This window comes from Epinephelus lanceolatus, chromosome 22 (genome assembly GCF_041903045.1).
Source record: "Epinephelus lanceolatus isolate andai-2023 chromosome 22, ASM4190304v1, whole genome shotgun sequence".
Classification (NCBI taxonomy): domain Eukaryota; kingdom Metazoa; phylum Chordata; class Actinopteri; order Perciformes; family Serranidae; genus Epinephelus; species Epinephelus lanceolatus.
Genome location: NC_135755.1, coordinates 21,601,542 through 21,628,727, shown reverse-complemented (window position 1 = coordinate 21,628,727; position 27,186 = coordinate 21,601,542). Strand labels below are relative to the sequence as shown.

At 55.1% G+C, this 27,186-nt stretch overlaps 1 protein-coding gene across 1 annotated transcript; it reads left to right on the top strand.

The window, feature by feature from the left end:
• Positions 1–4,750: 4,750 nt before the first annotated feature.
• Positions 4,751–26,314, top strand: LOC117246290 (uncharacterized). Its single transcript, XM_078164115.1, has 3 exons — positions 4,751–4,776; positions 22,998–26,035; positions 26,254–26,314. Exons 1-2 carry the CDS (start codon positions 4,751–4,753, stop codon positions 25,936–25,938), a joined length of 2,967 nt encoding a protein of 988 aa, XP_078020241.1. The 3' UTR covers positions 25,939–26,035; positions 26,254–26,314.
• Positions 26,315–27,186: the final 872 nt, after the last annotated feature.

Sequence of the window (27,186 nt, the reverse complement as noted above, 5' to 3'; positions counted from 1 at the left end):
TCCTACAACTGCTGCACCTACAACTGCAGCGCCTACGACTGCTGCTCCAACAACTGCTGCACCTACAACAGCTGCACCCACAACGGCCGCACCTACAACTGCTGCACCTACATCTGCTGCACCTACGACCAATGCTCCAACAACTGCTGCACCAACGACTGCTGAACCCACAACAGCCGCACCTACAACAGCTGCACCTACAACTGCTGCACCTACGACTGCTGCTCCAACAACTGCTGCACCAACGACTGCTGCACCTACAATAGCTGCACCTACGACTGCTGCTCCAACAACTGCTGCACCAACGACTCCTGCACCTACAACTGCTGTACCTACAACGGCCGCACCTACAACAGCTACACCTACAACTGCCGCTCCAACAACTGCAGCACCTACAACAGCTACACCTACAACTGCCACACCAACAACTGCAGTACTTACAACTGCCGCTATAACAACTACTGCACCTATGACTGCAGCACCTACAACAACAGCGCCAACTACTTCAGCTCCTACAACTGCTGCACCTACAACTGCAGCGCCTACGACTGCTGCTCCAACAACTGCTGCACCAACGACTGCGGCACCAACAACAGCTGCACCCACAACGGCCGCACCTACAACAGCTGCACCCACGACGGCCGCACCTACAACTGCTGCACCTACAACTGCAGATCCAACAACTGCTGCACCTACGACTGCTGCACCAACAACTGCTGTACCGACTGGTGCACCTACAACAGCTGCACCCACAACGGCCACACCTACAACTGCTGCACCTACAACAGCTGCACCTACGACTGCAGCTCCAACAACGGCTGCACCTACGATTGCTGCACCAACAACTGCTGCACCGACTGGTGCACCTACAACAGCTGCACCCACAACGGCCACACCTACAACTGCTGCACCTACAACTGCTGCACCTACGACTGCTGCTCCAACAACTGCTGCACCAACGACTGCTGCACCTACAACAGCTGCACCTACAACAGCTTCACCTACAACTGCATCTCCAACAACTGCCGCTCAAACAACTGCAGCACCTACAACAGCTGCACCTACAACTGTTGCACCGACAACATCAGCACCTACTACTGCAGCTCCTACAACTGCTGCACCTACAACTGCAGTGCCTACGACTGCTGCTCCAACAACTGCTGCACCTACAACAGCCGCTCCAACAACTGCTGCACCAACGACTGCTGCACCTACAACAGCTGCACCCACAACGGCCGCACCTACAACAACTGCACCCACAACGGCTTCACCTACAACAGCTGCACCTACAACTGCATCTCCAACAACTGCTGCACCAACGACTGCTGCACCTACAACTGCAGCATCTACAATGGCCGCACCTACAACAGCTGCACCTACAACTGCCGCTCAAACAACTGCAGCACCTACAACAGCTGCACCTACAACGGCTGCACCTACAACAGCTGCACCTACAACTGCTTCACCGACAACAGCAGCACCTACTACTGCAGCTCCTACAACTGCTGCACCTACAACTGCAGCGCCTACGACTGCTGCTCCAACAACTGCTGCACCTACAACAGCTGCACCTACAACGGCCGCACCTACAACAGCTGCACCTACAACTGTTGCACCGACAACATCAGCACCTACTACTGCAGCTCCTACAACTGCTGCACCTACAACTGCAGCGCCTACGACTGCTGCTCCAACAACTGCTGCACCTACAACTGCTGCACCCACAACGGCCACACCTACAACGGCTGCACCTACAACAGCTGCACCTACAACTGCTTCACCGACAACAGCAGCACCTACTACTGCAGCTCCTACAACTGCTGCACCTACAACTGCAGCGCCCACGACTGCTGCTCCAACAACTGCTGCACCTACAACAGCTGCACCTACAACGGCCGCACCTACAACAGCTGCACCTACAACTGTTGCACCGACAACATCAGCACCTACTACTGCAGCTCCTACAACTGCTGCACCTACAACTGCAGCGCCTACGACTGCTGCTCCAACAACTGCTGCACCTACAACAGCCGCTCCAACAACTGCTGCACCAACGACTGCTGCACCTACAACAGCTGCACCCACAACGGCCGCACTTACAACAACTGCACCCACAACGGCTTCACCTACAACAGCTGCACCTACAACTGCATCTCCAACAACTGCTGCACCAACGACTGCTGCACCTACAACTGCAGCATCTACAATGGCCGCACCTACAACAGCTGCACCTACAACTGCCGCTCAAACAACTGCAGCACCTACAACAGCTGCACCTACAACGGCCACACCTACAACAGCTGCCCCTACAACTGCTGCACCGACAACAGCAGCGCCTACGACTGTTGCTCCAACAACTGCTGCACCTACAACTGCAGCGCCTACGACTGCTGCTCCTACAACTACTGCACCTACAACTGCAGCGCCTACGACTGCTGCTCCAACAACTGCTACACCAACGACTGCTGCACGTACAACAGCTGCACCCACAACGGCCGCATCTACAACAGCTGCACCCACAACGGCTTCACCTACAACAGCTGCACCTACAACTGCATCTCCAACAACTGCTGCACCAACGACTGCTGCACCTACAACTGCAGCATCTACAATGGCCGCACCTACAACAGCTGTACCTACAACTGCCGCTCAAACAACTGCAGCACCTACAACAGCTGCACCTACAACGGCCACACCTACAACAGCTGCCCCTACAACTGCTGCACCGACAACAGCAGCGCCTACGACTGTTGCTCCAACAACTGCTGCACCTACAACTGCAGCGCCTACGACTGCTGCTCCTACAACTACTGCACCTACAACTGCAGCGCCTACGACTGCTGCTCCAACAACTGCTACACCAACGACTGCTGCACGTACAACAGCTGCACCCACAACGGCTGCACCTACAACAGCTGCACCCACAACGGCTACACCTACAACAGCTGCACCTACAACTGCATCTCCAACAACTGCTGCACCTACAACTGCTGCACCTACAACAGCTGCACCTACAACGGCCGCACCGACAACAGCTGCACCTACAACTACTGCACTGACAACAGCAGCGCCTACTACTGTTGCTCCAACAACTGCTGCACCAACAACTGCAGCGCCTACGACTGCTGCTCTTACAACTGCTGCACCTACAACTGCAGCGCCTACGACTGCTGCTCCAACAAGTGCTACACCAACGACTGCTGCACCTACAACAGCTGCACCCACAACGGCCGCACCTACAACAGCTGCACCCACAACTGCTGCACCGACAACAGCAGCGCCTACCACTGCAGCTCCTACAACTGCAGCTCCAACAACTGCTGCACCTACGACTGCTGCACCAACAACTGCTGCACCGACTGTTGCACCTACAACAGCTGCACCTACAACTGCACCTCCAACAACTGCCGCTCCAACAACTGCCGCTCAAACAACTGCAGCACCTACAACAGCTGCACCTACAAGGGCTGCACCTACAACAGCTGCACCTACAACTGCTTCACCGACAACAGCAGCACCTACTACTGCAGCTCCTACAACTGCTGCACCTACAACTGCAGCGCCTACGACTGCTGCTCCAACAACTGCTGCACCTACAACAGCTGCACCTACAACGGCCGCACCTACAACAGCTGCACCTACAACTGTTGCACCGACAACATCAGCACCTACTACTGCAGCTCCTACAACTGCTGCACCTACAACTGCAGCGCCTACGACTGCTGCTCCAACAACTGCTGCACCAACGACTGCTGCACCTACAACAGCTGCACCCACAACGGCCGCACCTATAACAACTGCACCTACAACGGCTTCACCTACAACAGCTGCACCTACAACTGCATCTCCAACAACTGCTGCACCAACTACTGCTGCACCTACAACTGCAGCATCTACAATGGCCGCACCTACAACAGCTGCACCTACAACTGCCGCTCAAACAACTGCAGCACCTACAACAGCTGCACCTACAGTGGCCACACCTACAACAGCTGCCCCTACAACTGCTGCACCTACAACTGCAGCGCCTACGACTGCTGCTCCAACAACTGCTACACCAACGACTGCTGCACGTACAACAGCTGCACCCACAACGGCCGCACCTACAACAGCTGCACCCACAACGGCTGCACCTACAACAGCTGCACCTACAACTGCATCTCCAACAACTGCTGCACCAACAACTGCTGCACCTATAACAGCTGCAGCCACAACGGCCGCACCGACAACAGCTGCACCTACAAGTGCTGCACCGACAACAGCAGCGCCTACTACTGCAGCTCCTACAACTGCTGCACCTACAACTGCAGCGCCTACGACTGCTGCTCCAACAACTGCTGCACCTACAACAGCTGCACCCACAACGGCCGCACCTACAACTGCTGCACCTACATCTGCTGCACCTACGACCAATGCTCCAACAACTGCTGCACCAACGACTGCTGAACCCACAACAGCCGCACCTACAACAGCTGCACCTACAACTGCTGCACCTACGACTGCTGCTCCAACAACTGCTGCACCAACGACTGCTGCACCTACAATAGCTGCACCTACGACTGCTGCTCCAACAACTGCTGCACCAACGACTCCTGCACCTACAACTGCTGTACCTACAACGGCCGCACCTACAACAGCTACACCTACAACTGCCGCTCCAACAACTGCAGCACCTACAACAGCTACACCTACAACTGCCACACCAACAACTGCAGTACTTACAACTGCCGCTATAACAACTACTGCACCTATGACTGCAGCACCTACAACAACAGCGCCAACTACTTCAGCTCCTACAACTGCTGCACCTACAACTGCAGCGCCTACGACTGCTGCTCCAACAACTGCTGCACCAACGACTGCGGCACCAACAACAGCTGCACCCACAACGGCCGCACCTACAACAGCTGCACCCACGACGGCCGCACCTACAACTGCTGCACCTACAACTGCAGATCCAACAACTGCTGCACCTACGACTGCTGCACCAACAACTGCTGTACCGACTGGTGCACCTACAACAGCTGCACCCACAACGGCCACACCTACAACTGCTGCACCTACAACAGCTGCACCTACGACTGCAGCTCCAACAACGGCTGCACCTACGATTGCTGCACCAACAACTGCTGCACCGACTGGTGCACCTACAACAGCTGCACCCACAACGGCCACACCTACAACTGCTGCACCTACAACTGCTGCACCTACGACTGCTGCTCCAACAACTGCTGCACCAACGACTGCTGCACCTACAACAGCTGCACCTACAACAGCTTCACCTACAACTGCATCTCCAACAACTGCCGCTCAAACAACTGCAGCACCTACAACAGCTGCACCTACAACTGTTGCACCGACAACATCAGCACCTACTACTGCAGCTCCTACAACTGCTGCACCTACAACTGCAGTGCCTACGACTGCTGCTCCAACAACTGCTGCACCTACGACAGCCGCTCCAACAACTGCTGCACCAACGACTGCTGCACCTACAACAGCTGCACCCACAACGGCCGCACCTACAACAACTGCACCCACAACGGCTTCACCTACAACAGCTGCACCTACAACTGCATCTCCAACAACTGCTGCACCAACGACTGCTGCACCTACAACTGCAGCATCTACAATGGCCGCACCTACAACAGCTGCACCTACAACTGCCGCTCAAACAACTGCAGCACCTACAACAGCTGCACCTACAACGGCTGCACCTACAACAGCTGCACCTACAACTGCTTCACCGACAACAGCAGCACCTACTACTGCAGCTCCTACAACTGCTGCACCTACAACTGCAGCGCCTACGACTGCTGCTCCAACAACTGCTGCACCTACAACAGCTGCACCTACAACGGCCGCACCTACAACAGCTGCACCTACAACTGTTGCACCGACAACATCAGCACCTACTACTGCAGCTCCTACAACTGCTGCACCTACAACTGCAGCGCCTACGACTGCTGCTCCAACAACTGCTGCACCTACAACTGCTGCACCCACAACGGCCACACCTACAACGGCTGCACCTACAACAGCTGCACCTACAACTGCTTCACCGACAACAGCAGCACCTACTACTGCAGCTCCTACAACTGCTGCACCTACAACTGCAGCGCCCACGACTGCTGCTCCAACAACTGCTGCACCTACAACAGCTGCACCTACAACGGCCGCACCTACAACAGCTGCACCTACAACTGTTGCACCGACAACATCAGCACCTACTACTGCAGCTCCTACAACTGCTGCACCTACAACTGCAGCGCCTACGACTGCTGCTCCAACAACTGCTGCACCTACAACAGCCGCTCCAACAACTGCTGCACCAACGACTGCTGCACCTACAACAGCTGCACCCACAACGGCCGCACTTACAACAACTGCACCCACAACGGCTTCACCTACAACAGCTGCACCTACAACTGCATCTCCAACAACTGCTGCACCAACGACTGCTGCACCTACAACTGCAGCATCTACAATGGCCGCACCTACAACAGCTGCACCTACAACTGCCGCTCAAACAACTGCAGCACCTACAACAGCTGCACCTACAACGGCCACACCTACAACAGCTGCCCCTACAACTGCTGCACCGACAACAGCAGCGCCTACGACTGTTGCTCCAACAACTGCTGCACCTACAACTGCAGCGCCTACGACTGCTGCTCCTACAACTACTGCACCTACAACTGCAGCGCCTACGACTGCTGCTCCAACAACTGCTACACCAACGACTGCTGCACGTACAACAGCTGCACCCACAACGGCCGCATCTACAACAGCTGCACCCACAACGGCTTCACCTACAACAGCTGCACCTACAACTGCATCTCCAACAACTGCTGCACCAACGACTGCTGCACCTACAACTGCAGCATCTACAATGGCCGCACCTACAACAGCTGTACCTACAACTGCCGCTCAAACAACTGCAGCACCTACAACAGCTGCACCTACAACGGCCACACCTACAACAGCTGCCCCTACAACTGCTGCACCGACAACAGCAGCGCCTACGACTGTTGCTCCAACAACTGCTGCACCTACAACTGCAGCGCCTACGACTGCTGCTCCTACAACTACTGCACCTACAACTGCAGCGCCTACGACTGCTGCTCCAACAACTGCTACACCAACGACTGCTGCACGTACAACAGCTGCACCCACAACGGCTGCACCTACAACAGCTGCACCCACAACGGCTACACCTACAACAGCTGCACCTACAACTGCATCTCCAACAACTGCTGCACCTACAACTGCTGCACCTACAACAGCTGCACCTACAACGGCCGCGCCGACAACAGCTGCACCTACAACTACTGCACTGACAACAGCAGCGCCTACTACTGTTGCTCCAACAACTGCTGCACCAACAACTGCAGCGCCTACGACTGCTGCTCTTACAACTGCTGCACCTACAACTGCAGCGCCTACGACTGCTGCTCCAACAAGTGCTACACCAACGACTGCTGCACCTACAACAGCTGCACCCACAACGGCCGCACCTACAACAGCTGCACCCACAACTGCTGCACCGACAACAGCAGCGCCTACCACTGCAGCTCCTACAACTGCAGCTCCAACAACTGCTGCACCTACGACTGCTGCACCAACAACTGCTGCACCGACTGTTGCACCTACAACAGCTGCACCTACAACTGCACCTCCAACAACTGCCGCTCCAACAACTGCCGCTCAAACAACTGCAGCACCTACAACAGCTGCACCTACAAGGGCTGCACCTACAACAGCTGCACCTACAACTGCTTCACCGACAACAGCAGCACCTACTACTGCAGCTCCTACAACTGCTGCACCTACAACTGCAGCGCCTACGACTGCTGCTCCAACAACTGCTGCACCTACAACAGCTGCACCTACAACGGCCGCACCTACAACAGCTGCACCTACAACTGTTGCACCGACAACATCAGCACCTACTACTGCAGCTCCTACAACTGCTGCACCTACAACTGCAGCGCCTACGACTGCTGCTCCAACAACTGCTGCACCAACGACTGCTGCACCTACAACAGCTGCACCCACAACGGCCGCACCTATAACAACTGCACCTACAACGGCTTCACCTACAACAGCTGCACCTACAACTGCATCTCCAACAACTGCTGCACCAACTACTGCTGCACCTACAACTGCAGCATCTACAATGGCCGCACCTACAACAGCTGCACCTACAACTGCCGCTCAAACAACTGCAGCACCTACAACAGCTGCACCTACAGTGGCCACACCTACAACAGCTGCCCCTACAACTGCTGCACCTACAACTGCAGCGCCTACGACTGCTGCTCCAACAACTGCTACACCAACGACTGCTGCACGTACAACAGCTGCACCCACAACGGCCGCACCTACAACAGCTGCACCCACAACGGCTGCACCTACAACAGCTGCACCTACAACTGCATCTCCAACAACTGCTGCACCAACAACTGCTGCACCTATAACAGCTGCAGCCACAACGGCCGCACCGACAACAGCTGCACCTACAACTACTGCACTGACAACAGCAGCGCCTACTACTGTTGCTCCAACAACTGCTGCACCAACAACTGCAGCGCCTACGACTGCTGCTCCTACAACTGCTGCACCTACAACTGCAGCGCCTACGACTGCTGCTCCAACAAGTGCTACACCAACGACTGCTGCACCTACAACAGCTGCACCCACAACGGCCGCACCTACAACAACTGCACCCACAACTGCTGCACCGACAACAGCAGCGCCTACCACTGCAGCTCCTACAACTGCTGCACCTACAACTGCAGTGCCTACGACTGCTGCGTCAACAACTGCTGCACCAACGACTGCTGCACTAACAACAGCTGCACCCACAACGGTCGCACCTACAACAGCTGCACCCACAACGGCCGCACCTACAACTGCTGCACCTACAACTGCAGTTCCAACAACTGCTGCACCTACGACTGCTGCACAAACAACTGCTGCACCGACTGGTGCACCTACAACAGCTGCACCCACAACAGCCACACCTACAACTGCTGCACCTACAACTGCTGCACCTACGACTGCAGCTCCAACAACTGCTGCACCTACAACTGCTGCTCCAACAACTGCTGCACCTACAACAGCTGCACCCACAACGGCAGCACTTACAACAGCTGCACCCACAACGGCCGCATCTACCACTGCTGCACCTACAACTGCTGCACCTACGACTGCTGCTCCAACAACTGCTGCACCAACGACTGCAGTGCCTACGACTGCTGCTCCAACAAGTGCTACACCAACGACTGCTGCACCTACAACAGCTGCACCCACAACGGCCGCACCTACAACAGCTGCACCCACAACTGCTGCACCGATAACAGCAGCGCCTACCACTGCAGCTCCTACAACTGCTGCACCTACAACTGCAGCGCCTACGACTGCTGCTCCAACAACTGCTGCACCAACGACTGCTGCACCAACAACAGCTGCCCCCACAACGGTCACACCTACAACAGCTTCACCCACAACGGCTGCACCTACAACTGCTGCACCTACAACTGCAGCTCCAACAACTGCTGCACCTACGACTGCTGCACCAACAACTGCTGCACCGACTGGTGCACCTACAACAGCTGCACCCACAACGGCCACACCTACAACTGCTGCACCTACAACTGCTGCACCTACTACTGCTGCTCCAACAACTGCTGCACCGACTGGTGCACATACAACAGCTGCACCCACAACGGCCACACCTACAACTGCTGCACCTACAACTGCTGAACCAACAACAGCAGCTCCAACAACTGCTGCACCTACGACTGCTGCACCAACAACTGCTGCACCGACTGGTGCACCTACAACAGCTGCACCCACAACGGCCACACCTACGACTGCTGCACCAACAACTGCTACACCGACTGGTGCACCTACAACAGCTGCACCCACAACAGCCACACCTACAACTGCTGCACCTACGACTGCAGCTCCAACAACTGCTGCACCTACAACTGCTGCTCCAAGAACTGCTGCACCTACAACAGCTGCACCCACAACGGCAGCACTTACAACAGCTGCACCCACAACGGCCGCATCTACCACTGCTGCACCTACAACTGCAGCTCCAACAACTGCTGCACCTACGACTGCTGCACCAACAACTGCTGCACCGACTGGTGCACCTACAACAGCTGCACCCACAACGGCCACACCTACAACTGCTGCACCTACAACTGCTGCACCTACGACTGCAGCTCCAACAACTGCTGCACCTACAACTGCTGCACCAACAACTGCTGCACCGACTGGTGCACCTACAACAGCTGCACCCACAACGGCCACACCTACAACTGCTGCACCTACAACTGCTGCACCTACGACTGCCTCTCCAACAACTGCTGCACCAACGACTGCTGCACCTACAACAGCTGCACCCACAACGGCCGCACCTACAACAGCTGCACCTACAACTGCACCTCCAACAACTGCCGCTCAAACAACTGCAGCACCCACAACAGCTGCACCTACAACGGCCGCACCTACAACTGCTGCAACGACAACAGCAGCACCTACTACTGCAGCTCCTACAACTGCTGCACCTACTACTGCAGCGCCTACGACTGCTGCTCCAACAACTGCTGCACCTACAACGGCCGCTCCAACAACTGCTACACCAACGACTGCTGCACCTACAACAGCTGCACCCACAACGGCCGCACCTACAACAACTGCACCCACAACAGCTGCACCTACAACAACTGCACCTACAACTGCATCTCCAACAACTGCTGCACCTACGACTGCTGCACCAACAACTGCTGCACCGACTGGTGCACCTACAACAGCTGCACCTACAACTGCACCTCCAACAACTGCTGCTCCAACAACTGCCGCTCAAACAACTGCAGCACCTACAACAGCTGCACCTACAACAGCTGCACCTACAACAGCTGCACCTACAACAGCTTCACCGACAACAGCAGCACCTACTACTGCAGCTCCTACAACTGCTGCACCTACAACTGCAGCGCCTACGACTGCTGCTCCAACAACTGCTGCACCTACAACGGCCACACCTACAACAGCTGCACCTACAACAGCAGCTCCAAGAACTGCAGCACCTACAACCAATGCACCTACAACAGCTGCACCTATAAGTGCTGCACCGACAACAGCAGCGCCTACTACTGCAGCTCCTACAACTGCTGCACCTACAACTGCAGCGCCTACGACTGCTGCTCCAACAACTGCTGCACCTACAACGGCCGCTCCAACAACTGCTGCACCAACGACTGCTGCACCTACAACAGCTGCACCCACAACGGCCGCACTTACAACAACTGCACCCACAACGGCTGTACCTACAACAGCTGCACCTACAACTGCATCTCCAACAACTGCTGCACCAACGACTGCTGCACCTACAACTGCAGCATCTACAACGGCCACACCTACAACTGCTGCACCTACAACTGCTGCACCTACGACTGATTCTCCAACAACTGCTGCACCAACGACTGCTGCACCTACAACAGCTGCACCCACAACGGCCGCACCTACAACAGCTGCACCTACAACTGCACCTCCAACAACTGCCGCTCAAACAACTGCAGCACCTACAACAGCTGCACCTACAACGGCCGCACCTACAACAGCTGCACCTACAACTGCTGCACCGACAACAGCAGCACCTACTACTGTAGCTCCTACAACAGCTGCACCTACAACTGCACCTCAAACAACTGCTGCACCAACGACTGCTGCACCTACAACAGCTGCACCCACAACGGCCGCACCGACAACAGCTGCACCCACAACGGCCACACCTACAACCCCTGCACCTACAACTGCTGCACCTACAACTGCAGCGCCTACGACTGCTGCTCCAACAACTGCTGCACCTACAACAGCTGCACCTACAACGGCCGCACCTACAACAGCTGCACCTACAACTGTTGCACCGACAACATCAGCACCTACTACTGCAGCTCCTACAACTGCTGCACCTACAACTGCAGCGCCTACGACTGCTGCTCCAACAACTGCTGCACCAACGACTGCTGCACCTACAACAGCTGCACCCACAACGGCCGCACCTATAACAACTGCACCTACAACGGCTTCACCTACAACAGCTGCACCTACAACTGCATCTCCAACAACTGCTGCACCAACTACTGCTGCACCTACAACTGCAGCATCTACAATGGCCGCACCTACAACAGCTGCACCTACAACTGCCGCTCAAACAACTGCAGCACCTACAACAGCTGCACCTACAGTGGCCACACCTACAACAGCTGCCCCTACAACTGCTGCACCGACAACAGCAGCGCCTACGACTGTTGCTCCAACAACTGCTGCACCTACAACTGCAGCGCCTACGACTGCTGCTCCTACAACTACTGCACCTACAACTGCAGCGCCTACGACTGCTGCTCCAACAACTGCTACACCAACGACTGCTGCACGTACAACAGCTGCACCCACAACGGCTGCACCTACAACAGCTGCACCCACAACGGCTGCACCTACAACAGCTGCACCTACAACTGCATCTCCAACAACTGCTGCACCAACAACTGCTGCACCTATAACAGCTGCACCCACAACGGCCGCACCGACAACAGCTGCACCTACAACTACTGCACTGACAACAGCAGCGCCTACTACTGTTGCTCCAACAACTGCTGCACCAACAACTGCAGCGCCTACGACTGCTGCTCTTACAACTGCTGCACCTACAACTGCAGCGCCTACGACTGCTGCTCCAACAAGTGCTACACCAACGACTGCTGCACCTACAACAGCTGCACCCACAACGGCCGCACCTACAACAACTGCACCCACAACTGCTGCACCGACAACAGCAGCGCCTACCACTGCAGCTCCTACAACTGCTGCACCTACAACTGCAGTGCCTACGACTGCTGCGTCAACAACTGCTGCACCAACGACTGCTGCACTAACAACAGCTGCACCCACAACGGTCGCACCTACAACAGCTGCACCCACAACGGCCGCACCTACAACTGCTGCACCTACAACTGCAGTTCCAACAACTGCTGCACCTACGACTGCTGCACCAACAACTGCTGCACCGACTGGTGCACCTACAACAGCTGCACCCACAACAGCCACACCTACAACTGCTGCACCTACAACTGCTGCACCTACGACTGCAGCTCCAACAACTGCTGCACCTACAACTGCTGCTCCAACAACTGCTGCACCTACAACAGCTGCACCCACAACGGCAGCACTTACAACAGCTGCACCCACAACGGCCGCATCTACCACTGCTGCACCTACAACTGCTGCACCTACGACTGCTGCTCCAACAACTGCTGCACCAACGACTGCAGTGCCTACGACTGCTGCTCCAACAAGTGCTACACCAACGACTGCTGCACCTACAACAGCTGCACCCACAACGGCCGCACCTACAACAGCTGCACCCACAACTGCTGCACCGATAACAGCAGCGCCTACCACTGCAGCTCCTACAACTGCTGCACCTACAACTGCAGCGCCTACGACTGCTGCTCCAACAACTGCTGCACCAACGACTGCTGCACCAACAACAGCTGCCCCCACAACGGTCACACCTACAACAGCTTCACCCACAACGGCCGCACCTACAACTGCTGCACCTACAACTGCAGCTCCAACAACTGCTGCACCTACGACTGCTGCACCAACAACTGCTGCACCGACTGGTGCACCTACAACAGCTGCACCCACAACGGCCACACCTACAACTGCTGCACCTACAACTGCTGCACCTACGACTGCTGCTCCAACAACTGCTGCACCGACTGGTGCACATACAACAGCTGCACCCACAACGGCCACACCTACAACTGCTGCACCTACAACTGCTGAACCAACAACAGCAGCTCCAACAACTGCTGCACCTACGACTGCTGCACCAACAACTGCTGCACCGACTGGTGCACCTACAACAGCTGCACCCACAACGGCCACACCTACGACTGCTGCACCAACAACTGCTACACCGACTGGTGCACCTACAACAGCTGCACCCACAACAGCCACACCTACAACTGCTGCACCTACGACTGCAGCTCCAACAACTGCTGCACCTACAACTGCTGCTCCAACAACTGCTGCACCTACAACAGCTGCACCCACAACGGCAGCACTTACAACAGCTGCACCCACAACGGCCGCATCTACCACTGCTGCACCTACAACTGCAGCTCCAACAACTGCTGCACCTACGACTGCTGCACCAACAACTGCTGCACCGACTGGTGCACCTACAACAGCTGCACCCACAACGGCCACACCTACAACTGCTGCACCTACAACTGCTGCACCTACGACTGCAGCTCCAACAACTGCTGCACCTACGACTGCTGCACCAACAACTGCTGCACCGACTGGTGCACCTACAACAGCTGCACCCACAACGGCCACACCTACAACAACTGCACCCACAACGGCTGCACCTCCAACATCTGCACCTACAACTGCATCTCAAACAACTGCTGCACCAACGACTGCTGCACCTACAACTGCAGGATCTACAACTGCCGCACCTACAACAGCTGTACCTACAACTGCCGCTCAAACAACTGCAGCACCTACAACAGCTGCACCTACAACGGCCGCACCTACAACAGCTGCACCTACAACTACTGCACTGACAACAGCAGCGCCTACTACTGTTGCTCCAACAACTGCTGCACCTACAACTGCAGCGCCTACGACTGCTGCTCCTACAACTGCTGCACCTACAACTGCAGCGCCTACGACTGCTGCTCCAACAAGTGCTACACCAACGACTGCTGCACCTACAACAGCTGCACCCACAACGGCCGCACCTACAACAGCTGCACCCACAACTGCTGCACCGACAACAACAGCGCCTACCACTGCAGCTCCTACAACTGCTGCACCTACAACTGCAGTGCCTACGACTGCTGCTCCAACAACTGCTGCACCAACGACTGCTGCACCAACAACAGCTGCACCCACAACGGTCGCACCTACAACAGCTGCACCCACAACGGCCGCACCTACAACTGCTGCACCTACAACTGCAGCTCCAACAACTGCTGCACCTACGACTGCTGCACCAACAACTGCTGCACCGACTGGTGCACCTACAACAGCTGCACCCACAACAGCCACACCTACAACTGCTGCACCTACAACTGCTGCACCTACGACTGCAGCTCCAACAACTGCTGCACCTACAACTGCTGCTCCAACAACTGCTGCACCTACAACAGCTGCACCCACAACGGCAGCACTTACAACAGCTGCACCCACAACGGCCGCATCTACCACTGCTGCACCTACAACTGCTGCACCTACGACTGCTGCTCCAACAACTGCTGCACCAACGACTGCAGTGCCTACGACTGCTGCTCCAACAAGTGCTACACCAACGACTGCTGCACCTACAACAGCTGCACCCACAACGGCCGCACCTACAACAGCTGCACCCACAACTGCTGCACCGATAACAGCAGCGCCTACCACTGCAGCTCCTACAACTGCTGCACCTACAACTGCAGCGCCTACGACTGCTGCTCCAACAACTGCTGCACCAACGACTGCTGCACCAACAACAGCTGCACCCACAACGGTCACACCTACAACAGCTTCACCCACAATGGCCGCACCTACAACTGCTGCACCTACAACTGCAGCTCCAACAACTGCTGCACCTACGACTACTGCACCAACAACTGCTGCACCGACTGGTGCACCTACAACTGCAGGATCTACAACTGCTGCACCTACAACAGCTGTACCTACAACTGCCGCTCAAACAACTGCAGCACCTACAACAGCTGCACCTACAACAGCCGCACCTACAACAGCTGCACCTACAACTACTGCACTGACAACAGCAGCGCCTACTACTGTTGCTCCAACAACTGCTGCACCTACAACTGCAGCGCCTACGACTGCTGCTCCTACAACTGCTGCACCTACAACTGCAGTGCCTACGACTGCTGCTCCAACAAGTGCTACACCAACGTCTGCTGCACCTACAACAGCTGCACCCACAACGGCCGCACCTACAACAGCTGCACCCACAACTGCTGCACCGACAACAACAGCGCCTACCACAGCAGCTCCTACAACTGCTGCACCTACAACTGCAGTGCCTACGACTGCTGCTCCAACAACTGCTGCACCAACGACTGCTGCACCAACAACAGCTGCACCCACAACGGTTGCACCTACAACAGCTGCACCCACAACGGCCGCACCTACAACTGCTGCACCTACAACTGCAGCTCCAACAACTGCTGCACCTACGACTGCTGCACCAACAACTGCTGCACCGACTGGTGCACCTACAACAGCTGCACCCACAACAGCCACACCTACAACTGCAGCTCCAACAACTGCTGCACCTACAACTGCTGCTCCAACAACTGCTGCACCTACAACAGCTGCACCCACAACGGCAGCACTTACAACAGCTGCACCCACAACGGCCGCATCTACCACTGCTGCACCAACGACTGCAGTGCCTATGACTGCTACTCCAACAAGTGCAACAACAACGACTGCTGCACCTACAACAGCTGCACCCACAACGGCCGCACCTACAACAGCTGCACCCACAACTGCTGCACCGATAACAGCAGCGCCTACCACTGCAGCTCTTACAACTGCTGCACCTACAACTGCAGCGCCTACGACTGCTGCTCCAACAACTGCTGCACCAACGACTGCTGCACCAACAACAGCTGCACCCACAACGGTCACACCTACAACAGCTTCACCCACAATGGCCGCACCTACAACTGCTGCACCTACAACTGCAGCTCCAACAACTGCTGCACCTACGACTGCTGCACCAACAACTGCTGCACCGACTGGTGCACCTACAACAGCTGCACCCACAACGGCCACACCTACAACTGCTGCACCTACAACTGCTGCACCTACGACTGCAGCTCCAACAACTGCTGCACCTACGACTGCTGCACCAACAACTGCTGCACCGACTGGTGCACCTACAACAGCTGCACCCACAACGGCCACACCTACAACTGCTGCACCTACAACTGCTGCACCTACGACTGCCTCTCCAACAACTGCTGCACCAACGACTGCTGCACCTACAACAGCTGCACCCACAACGGCCGCACCTACAACAGCTGCACCTACAACTGCACCTCCAACAACTGCCGCTCAAACAACTGCAGCACCCACAACAGCTGCACCTACAACGGCCGCACCTACAACTGCTGCAACGACAACAGCAGCACCTACTACTGCAGCTCCTACAACTGCTGCACCTACTACTGCAGCGCCTACGACTGCTGCTCCAACAACTGCTGCACCTACAACGGCCGCTCCAACAACTGCTACACCAACGACTGCTGCACCTACAACAGCTGCACCCACAACGGCCGCACCTACAACAACTGCACCCACAACAGCTGCACCTACAACAACTGCACCTACAACTGCATCTCCAACAACTGCTGCACCAACGACTGCTGCACCTACAACTGCAGCATCTACAACGGCCGCACCTACAACAGCTGCACCCACAACTGCTGCACCGACAACAGCAGCGCCTACCACTGCAGCTCCTACAACTGCTGCACCGACAACTGCAGCGCCTACGACTGCTGCTCCAACAACTGCTACACCAACGACTGGTGCACCTACAACAACTGCAGCCACAACGGCCTCACCTACAACAGCTGCACCCACAACGGCTGTACCTACAACAGGTGCACCCACAACGGCCACACCTACAACTGCTGCACCTACAACTGCTGCACCTACGACTGCACCTCCAACAACTGCCGCTCCAACAACTGCCGCTCAAACAACTGCAGCACCTACAACAGCTGCACCTACAACGGCCGCACCTACAACAGCTGCACCTACAACTGCTGCACTGACAACAGCAGCACCTACTACTGCAGCTCCTACAACTGCTGCACCTACAACTGCAGCGCCTACGACTGCTGCTCCAACAACTGCTGCACCTACAACGGCCGCTCCAACATCTGCTGCAGCAACGACTGCTGCACCTACAACAGCTGCACCCACAACGGCCGCACCTACAACAACTGCACCCACAACGGCTGTACCTACAACAGCTGCACCTACAACTGCACCTCCAACAACTGCTGCACCAACGACTGCTGCACCTACAACAGCTGCACCCACAACGGCCGCACCGACAACAGCTGCACCCACAACGGCCACACCTACAACAGCTGCACCTACAACTGCTGCACTGACAACAGCAGCACCTACTACTGCAGCTCCTACAACTGCTGCACCTACAACTGCAGCGCCTACGACTGCTGCTCCAACAACTGCTGCACCTACAACGGCCGCTCCAACATCTGCTGCAGCAACGACTGCTGCACCTACAACAGCTGCACCCACAACGGCCGCACCTACAACAACTGCACCCACGACTACTGCACCTACAACAGCTGCACCTACAACTGCTGCAACGACAACAGCAGCGCCTACTACTGCAGCTCCTACAACTGCTGCACCTACAACTGCAGCGCCTACGACTGCTGCTCCAACAACTGCTGCACCTACAACGGCCGCTCCAACAACTGCTGCACCAACGACTGCTGCACCTACAACAGCTGCACCCACAACGGCCTCACCTACAACAACTGCACCCACAACGGCTGCACCTACAACAGCTGCACCTACAACTGCATCTCCAACAACTGCTGCACCAACGACTGCTGCACCTACAACTGCAGCATCTACAACGGCCGCACCTACAACAGCTGCACCCACAACTGCTGCACCGACAACAGCAGCACCTACCACTGCCGCTCCTACAACTGCTGCACCGACAACTGCAGCGCCTACGACTGCTGCTCCAACAACTGCTACATCAACGACTGGTGCACCTACAACAACTGCATCCACAACGGCCTCACCTACAACAGCTGCACCCACAACGGCTGTACCTACAACAGGTGCACCCACAACGGCCACACCTACAACTGCTGCACCTACAACTGCTGCACCTACAACTGCACCTCCAACAACTGTCGCTCCAACAACTGCCACTCAAACAACTGCAGCACCTACAACAGCTGCACCTACAACGGCCGCACCTACAACAGCTGCACCTACAACTGCTGCACTGACAACAGCAGCACCTACTACTGCAGCTCCTACAACTGCTGCACCTACAACTGCAGCGCCTACGACTGCTGCTCCAACAACTGCTGCACCTACAACGGCCGCTCCAACATCTGCTGCAGCAACGACTGCTGCACCTACAACAGCTGCACCCACAACGGCCGCACCTACAACAACTGCACCCACAACGGCTGTACCTACAACAGCTGCACCTACAACTGCATCTCCAACAACTGCTGCACCAACGACTGCTGCACCTACAACTGCAGCATCTACAACGGCCACACCTACAACTGCTGCACCTACAACTGCTGCACCTACGACTGATTCTCCAACAACTGCTGCACCAACGACTGCTGCACCTACAACAGCTGCACCCACAACGGCCGCACCTACAACAGCTGCACCTACAACTGCACCTCCAACAACTGCCCCTCCAACAACTGCTGCTCAAACAACTGCAGCACCTACAACAGCTGAACCTACAACGGCCGCACCTACAACAGCTGCACCTACAACTGCTGCACCTACAACAGCAGCACCTACTACTGCAGCTCCTACAACTGCTGCACCTACAACTGCACCTCCAACAACTGCTGCACCAACGACTGCTGCACCTACAACAGCTGCACCCACAACGGCCGCACCGACAACAGCTGCACCCACAATGGCCACACCTACAACTGCTGCACCAACAACTGCTGCACCTACGACTGCTGTTCCAACAACTGCTGCACCGACTGGTGCACATACAACAGCTGCACCCACAACGGCCACACCTACAACAGCTGTACCTACAACTGCTGCACCGACAACAGCAGCACCTACTACTGCAGCTCCTACAACTGCTGCACCTACAACGACGGCTCCAACAACTGCTGCACCAACGACTGCTGCACCTACAACTGCAGCATCTACAACTGCTGCTCCAACAAGTGCTGCACCTACAACTGCTGCAGTTACAACTGCTGCACCGACAACTGTAGCACCTACTACTGCAGTACCTACAACGGCTGCACCAACAACTGCTGCATCTACAACTGCCACACCAACAACTGCAGTACCTACAACTGCCGCACCAACAACTGCTGCACCTACAACTGCAGCGCCTACTACTGCAGGTCCTACAACTGCGGCTCAAATAACTGCTGCACCCACAACTGCTGCTCCAACAACTGCTGCACCTACGACTGCAACGCCTACTACTGCAGCTCCCACAACTGCCGCTCCAACAACTGCTGCACCTACAATTACCCCTTCTACAACTGCAGCTCCAACAACTGCTGCATTTACAACTGCTGCTCCAACAACTGCTGCACCTACAACTGCCACTCCAACAACTGCTGCACCTACACCTGCTGCACTTACAACTGCTGCACCGACAACTGCAGCACCTACAACTGCAGTACCCACCAGTGCCGCACCGACAATTGCTGCACCCACAACTGCCGCTCCAACAACTGCTGCACCGACAACTGCAGCGCCTTCTACTGCACCTCCTACAACTGCTGCACCTACAACAGATGCACCTACAACTGCAGCACATACAACTGCCGCTCCAACAACTGCTACACCTACAACTGCAGCGCCTACTACTGCAATTCCCACAACTGCTGCTCCAACAACTGCTGCTCCAACAACTGTTGCAGCTACAACTGCTGCTCCAACAACTGCTGCACCTACAACTGCCGCTCTAACAACTGCTGCACCTACAACTGCTGCACTTACAACTGCAGTACCTACAACTGCCGAACTAACAACTGCTGCACCTGCAACTGCTGCTCCAACAACTGCTGGAACTACAACTGCAGCGCCTACTACTTCAGCTCCTACAACTGCCGCTCAAACAACTGCTGTACTTACAACTGCAGCGCCTACTACTTCAGCTCCTACAACTGCTGCTCCAATAACTGTCGCTCCAACAACTGCTGCACCTACGACTGCAGCACCGACTACAGCTGCACCTACAACTGCTGCACCCACAACAGCCTCTCCAACAACTGCTGCACCTACGACTGCCACTCCAACAACTGCTGCACCGACATCTGCTGCACCTACAAGTGTTGCACCTACAACTGCCGCTCCAACAACTGCTGCACCAACGACTGCTGCACCTACAACAGCTGCACCCACAACGGCCGCACCTACAACAACTGCACCCACAACGGCTGCACCTACAACAGCTGCACCTACAACTGCTGCAACGACAACAGCAGCGCCTACTACTGCAGCTCCTACAACTGCTGCACCTACAACTGCAGCGCCTACGACTGCTGCTCCAACAACTGCTGCACCTACAACGGCCGCTCCAAGAACTGCTGCACCAACGACTGCTGCACCTACAACAGCTGCACCCACAACGGCCGCACCTACAACAACTGCACCCACAACGGCTGCACGTACAACTGCTGCACCTACAACTGCATCTCCAACAACTGCTGCACCAACGACTGCTGCACCTACAACTGCAGCATCTACAACGGCCGCACCTACAACAGCTGCACCCACAACTGCTGCACTTACAACTGCTGCACCGACAACTGCAGCACCTACTACTGCAGTACCTACAACTGCCGCACCAACAACTGCTGCACGTACAACTGCCGCACCAACTACTGCTGCACCTACAACTGCCGCTCCAACAACTGTTGCACCTACAACTGCCGTTCCAAAAATTGCTGCACCTTCAACTCCAGCTCCTACAACTGCCGCTCCAACAACTGCCGCTCTAACAACTGCCGCTCTAACAACTGCTGCACCTACGACTGCAGCACCGACTACAGCTGCAGCTACAACTGCTGCACCCACAACAGCCTCTCCAACAACTGCTGCACCTACGACTGCCACTCCAACAACTGCTGCACCGACATCTGCTGCACCTACAACAGCTACACCTACAACTGCCGCTCCAACAACTGCAGCACCTACAACAGCTACACCTACAACTGCCACACCAACAACTGCAGTACTTACAACTGCCGCTACAACAACTACTGCACCTACGACTGCAGCACCTACAACAACAGCGCCAACTACTTCAGCTCCTACAACTGCTGCACCTACAACTGCAGCGCCTACGACTGCTGCTCCAACAACTGCTGCACCAACGACTGCTGCACCAACAACAGCTGCACCCACAACGGCCGCACCTACAACAGCTGCACCCACAACGGCCGCACCTACAACTGCTGCACCTACAACTGCAGCTCCAACAACTGCTGCACCTACGACTGCTGCACCAACAACTGCTGCACCGACTGGTGCACCTACAACAGCTGCACCCACAACGGCCACACCTACAACTGCTGCACCTACAACTGCTGCACCTACGACTGCAGCTCCAACAACGGCTGCACCTACGATTGCTGCACCAACAACTGCTGCACCGACTGGTGCACCTACAACAGCTGCACCCACAACAGCCACACCTACAACTGCTGCACCTACAACTGCAGCGCCTACGACTGCTGCTCCAACAACTGCTGCACCTACAACAGCCGCTCCAACAACTGCTGCACCAACGACTGCTGCACCTACAACAGCTGCACCCACAACGGCCGCACCTACAACAACTGCACCCACAACGGCTTCACCTACAACAGCTGCACCTACAACTGCATCTCCAACAACTGCTGTATCAACGACTGCTGCACCTACAACTGCAGCATCTACAATGGCTGCACCTACAACAGCTGCACCTACAACTGCTGCTCCAACAACTGCTGCATCTACAACTGCCGCACCAACAACTGCTGCACCTACAACTGCTGCACTTACAACTGCTGCACCGACAACTGCAGCACCTACTACTGCAGTACCTACAACTGCCGCACCAACAACTGCTGCACGTACAACTGCCGCACCAACAACTGCAGCACCTACAACTGCCGCTCCAACAACTGTTGCACCTACAACTGCCGTTCCAACAATTGCTGCACCTTCAACTGCAGCTCCTACAACTGCCGCTCCAACAACTGCCGCTCCAACACCTGCTGCACCTACGACTGCAGCACCTACAGCAGCTGCACCTACAACTGCCGCTCCTACAACTGCCGCACCTACAACTGTTGCACCTACAACTGCCGCTTTAATAACTGCGGCAACTACAACTGCTGCACCTACAACTGCTGCTGCTACCACTGCTGCAGCAACTACTGCCGCTCCAACAACTGCTGCACCTACGACTGTAGCACCTACAACTGTCGCAGCTTCAACATCTGCACGTACAACTGCAGCACCCACGACTGCCGCACCCACGACTGCAGCACCTACAACTGCAGCACAAACTACTACAGCACCTACAACTGCTGCTCCAACGACTGCTGCACCAACGACTGCTTCACCAACGACTGCTGCACCTACAACTGCTGCTCCAACAACTGCTTCACCCACAACTGCAGCGCCTACCACTGCTGCACCTACTACTGCTGCTCCAACAACTGCTACACCTACAACTGCAGTGCTTACTACTGCAGCTCCAACAACTGCTGCACCTACAACTGCAGCTCCAACAACTGCTACACCTACGACTGCAGCACTAACAACTGCCGCACCTACATCTGCCGCACCAACGACTGCTGCACCTACAACTGCCACTCCAACAACTGCTTCACCCACAACTGCAGCGCCTACCACTGCTGTACCTACTCCTGCCGCTCCAACAACTGCTGCACCTACGACTGCAGCACCTACAACTGCCGCACCTGCATCTGCCGCACCTACAACAGCTGCACCCACAACTGCCGCACCTACAACAGCTGCACCTACTACTGCTGCTCCAACAACTGCTGCACCAATGACTGCTGCACCTACAACATTTTCACCCACAACGGCAGCACCTACAACAGCTGCATCTACAACTGCTGCTCCAACAACTGCTGCACCTACAACTGCCACTCCAACAACTGCTGCACCTACACCTGCTGCACTTACAACTGCTGCACCGACAACTGCAGCACCTACAACTGCAGTACCCACCAGTGCCGCACCGACAATTGCTGCACCCACAACTGCCGCTCCAACAACTGCTGCACCGACAACTGCAGCGCCTTCTACTGCACCTCCTACAACTGCTGCACCTACAACAGATGCACCTACAACTGCAGGACATACAACTGCCGCTCCAACAACTGCTACACCTACAACTGCAGCGCCTACTACTGCAGTTCCCACAACTGCTGCTCCAACAACTGCTGCAGCTACAACTGCTGCTCCAACAACTGCTACACCTACAACTGCAGCACCTACAACTGCCGCTCTAACAACTGCTGCACCTACAACTGCTGCACTTACAACTGCTGCACCGACAACTGCAGCACCTACTACTGCAGTACCTACAACTGCCACACCAACAACTGCTGCACCTACAACTGTCACATCAACAACTGCAGTACCTACAACTGCCGCACTAACAACTGCTGCACCTACAACTGCTGCACCTACAACTGCTGCTCCAACAACTGCTGGAACTACAACTGCAGCGCCTACTACTTCAGCTCCTACAACTGCTGCTCCAACAACTGTTGCTCCAACAACTGCTGCACCTACGACTGCTGCACCCACAACAGCCTCTCCAACAACTGCTGCACCTACGACTGCCACTCCAACAACTGCTGCACCGACATCTGCTGCACCTACAAGTGTTGCACCTACAACTGCCGCTCCAACAACTGCTGCACCTACAACTGCATCGCCTACTACTGCAGCTCCCACAACAGCCGCTCCAACAACTGCTGCGCCTACAACTGCTGCTCCAACAACTGCCGCTCCAACAACTGCTGCACCTACTACTGCAGCACCTACAACAGCTGCACCTACAACTGCCACGCCATCAACTGCTGCACCAACAACTGCAGCGCTTACTACTGCAGCTCCTACAACTGCCGCTCCAACAACTGCAGCACCGATAACAGCTGCACCTACAACTGCTGCACCCACAACAGCCGCTCCAACAACTGCTGCACCTACAACTGCAGCGCCTACTACTGCAGCTCCTACAACTGCCTCTCCAACGACTGCCTCTCCAACAACTGCTGCACCTACGACTGCAGCACCGACAACAGCTGCACCTACAACTGCTGCACTCACAACTGCCGCTCCAACAACTGCTGCACCTACGACTTTAGCACCTACAACTGTCGCAGCTTCAACATCTGCACGTACAACTGCAGCACCCACGACTGCCGCACCCACGACTGCAGCACCTACAACTGCAGCACCAACTACTACAGCACCTACAACTGCTGCTCCAACGACTGCTGCACCAACGACTGCTTCACCAACGACTGCTGCACCTACAACTGCTGCTCCAACAACTGCTTCACCCACAACTGCAGCGCCTACCACTGCTGCACCTACTACTGCTGCTCCAACAACTGCTACACCTACAACTGCAGCTCCAACAACTGCTACACCTACGACTGCAGCACCAACAACTGCCGCACCTACATCTGCCGCACCAACAACTGCTGCACCTACAACTGCCACTCCAACAACTGCTTCACCCACAACTGCAGCGCCTACCACTGCTGTACCTACTCCTGCCGCTCCAACAACTGCTGCACCTACGACTGCAGCACCTACAACTGCCGCACCTGCATCTGCCGCACCTACAACAGCTGCACCCACAACTGCCGCACCTACAACAGCTGCACCTACTACTGCTGCTCCAACAACTGCTGCACCAATGACTGCTGCACCTACAACATTTGCACCCACAACGGCAGCACCTACAACAGCTGCACCCACAACAGCAGCACCTACTACTGCAGCTCCCACAACAGCTGCACCTACCACTGCAGCTCAACCTGTCTATAAACTCTCAGCAGACTTGACAGGAGAACCATTTACAGAGGAGCTCAATAACCCCATCAGCGCTGCATTCAAAATGCTTGCAAGACGAGTTGTCAATACAGTGAGTTCATGTTGTTATTATAAATTAATAATTAGCTGTGTCATTGTTGTAACCAAATTATTGAACAGATATGTTTACTTATAACACAAAACTGTTGAGATCAAAATCCATTTTTAGAAACTTGTCATTTCTGTGTTTTATGATTGTGATTTAGATCTATGATTAGAAAATCAGCTTTAAATGTCCTCAAGCATTTCTGATGTTTTTTCTGTTTGCAGTGTTTTCAGATATACAGGCCGAGATTTCCAGACTTTGTTGACTGCATTGTGACAAAGTTCAGGTAAAAGTATTTGTGTGTTTTATTTTCTGACATTGGTTCACTCATTTACTTTTTGGAGGATTTAGAATAAATATTTAATACCCATCTGTGTTTTTTATGGAACAGTGCCCTCGGTACATCACGAGCAGAAGGAGTTAAAGCCGAATTTAACGTTGTCTTCAGTCAGAACACTACGGATCCCCCACCAAATAATGAGGTTTCTATGACCCTCCAGACTGCAGTGAGTGATCCCACCAACTCCTTCAACGTGAGCATTAATCCCAGCTCAGTCATCGTAGTAGGTAAGTAAACAAATGTTTCACTCTAATCAGTATGTAAAACAGTGTACATGTGCTGCTCATGCTCTTTTTATGAAGTCACAAACTAAATTATGTTGCTCGGCAAGATTCATAAAGAAAACTTAAGTGTTGTGCAGTTTTATTGATGCAGGATGAGCTAATGTCTGAGCTACCTTGTATTCAGTAAGATTTCTGGCGAAGCAAACTTTAAGAGCCTTTTATAATTGTTGTTATATATCTGTGAAACTGACACTAAAGTCAGTTTGACATCAAGCAAGAAAAAAAAAATTGGTTTGGGAACCTACGCTCATTTACATATTCTTATATGACTTTTACAGCAGGCCCAGTTGCAACTCCAACTACAACTGCTGCACCTACATCTGCTGCACCTACAACTGCTGCCCCTTCTTCTGCCGCACCTACCACTGCTGCAGCTACAACTGCTGCACCTACAACTGTAGCACTCATGACCAAAAGGGTGACTTTCAGATCTGTTCAAGGCACATTTACAAACGACTTGCTGAATCCCTCTTCTGCAGCTTATATGAATCGAGCTGCAATGATAGTAAACCAGGTAAGTTTCAATTTTCCTC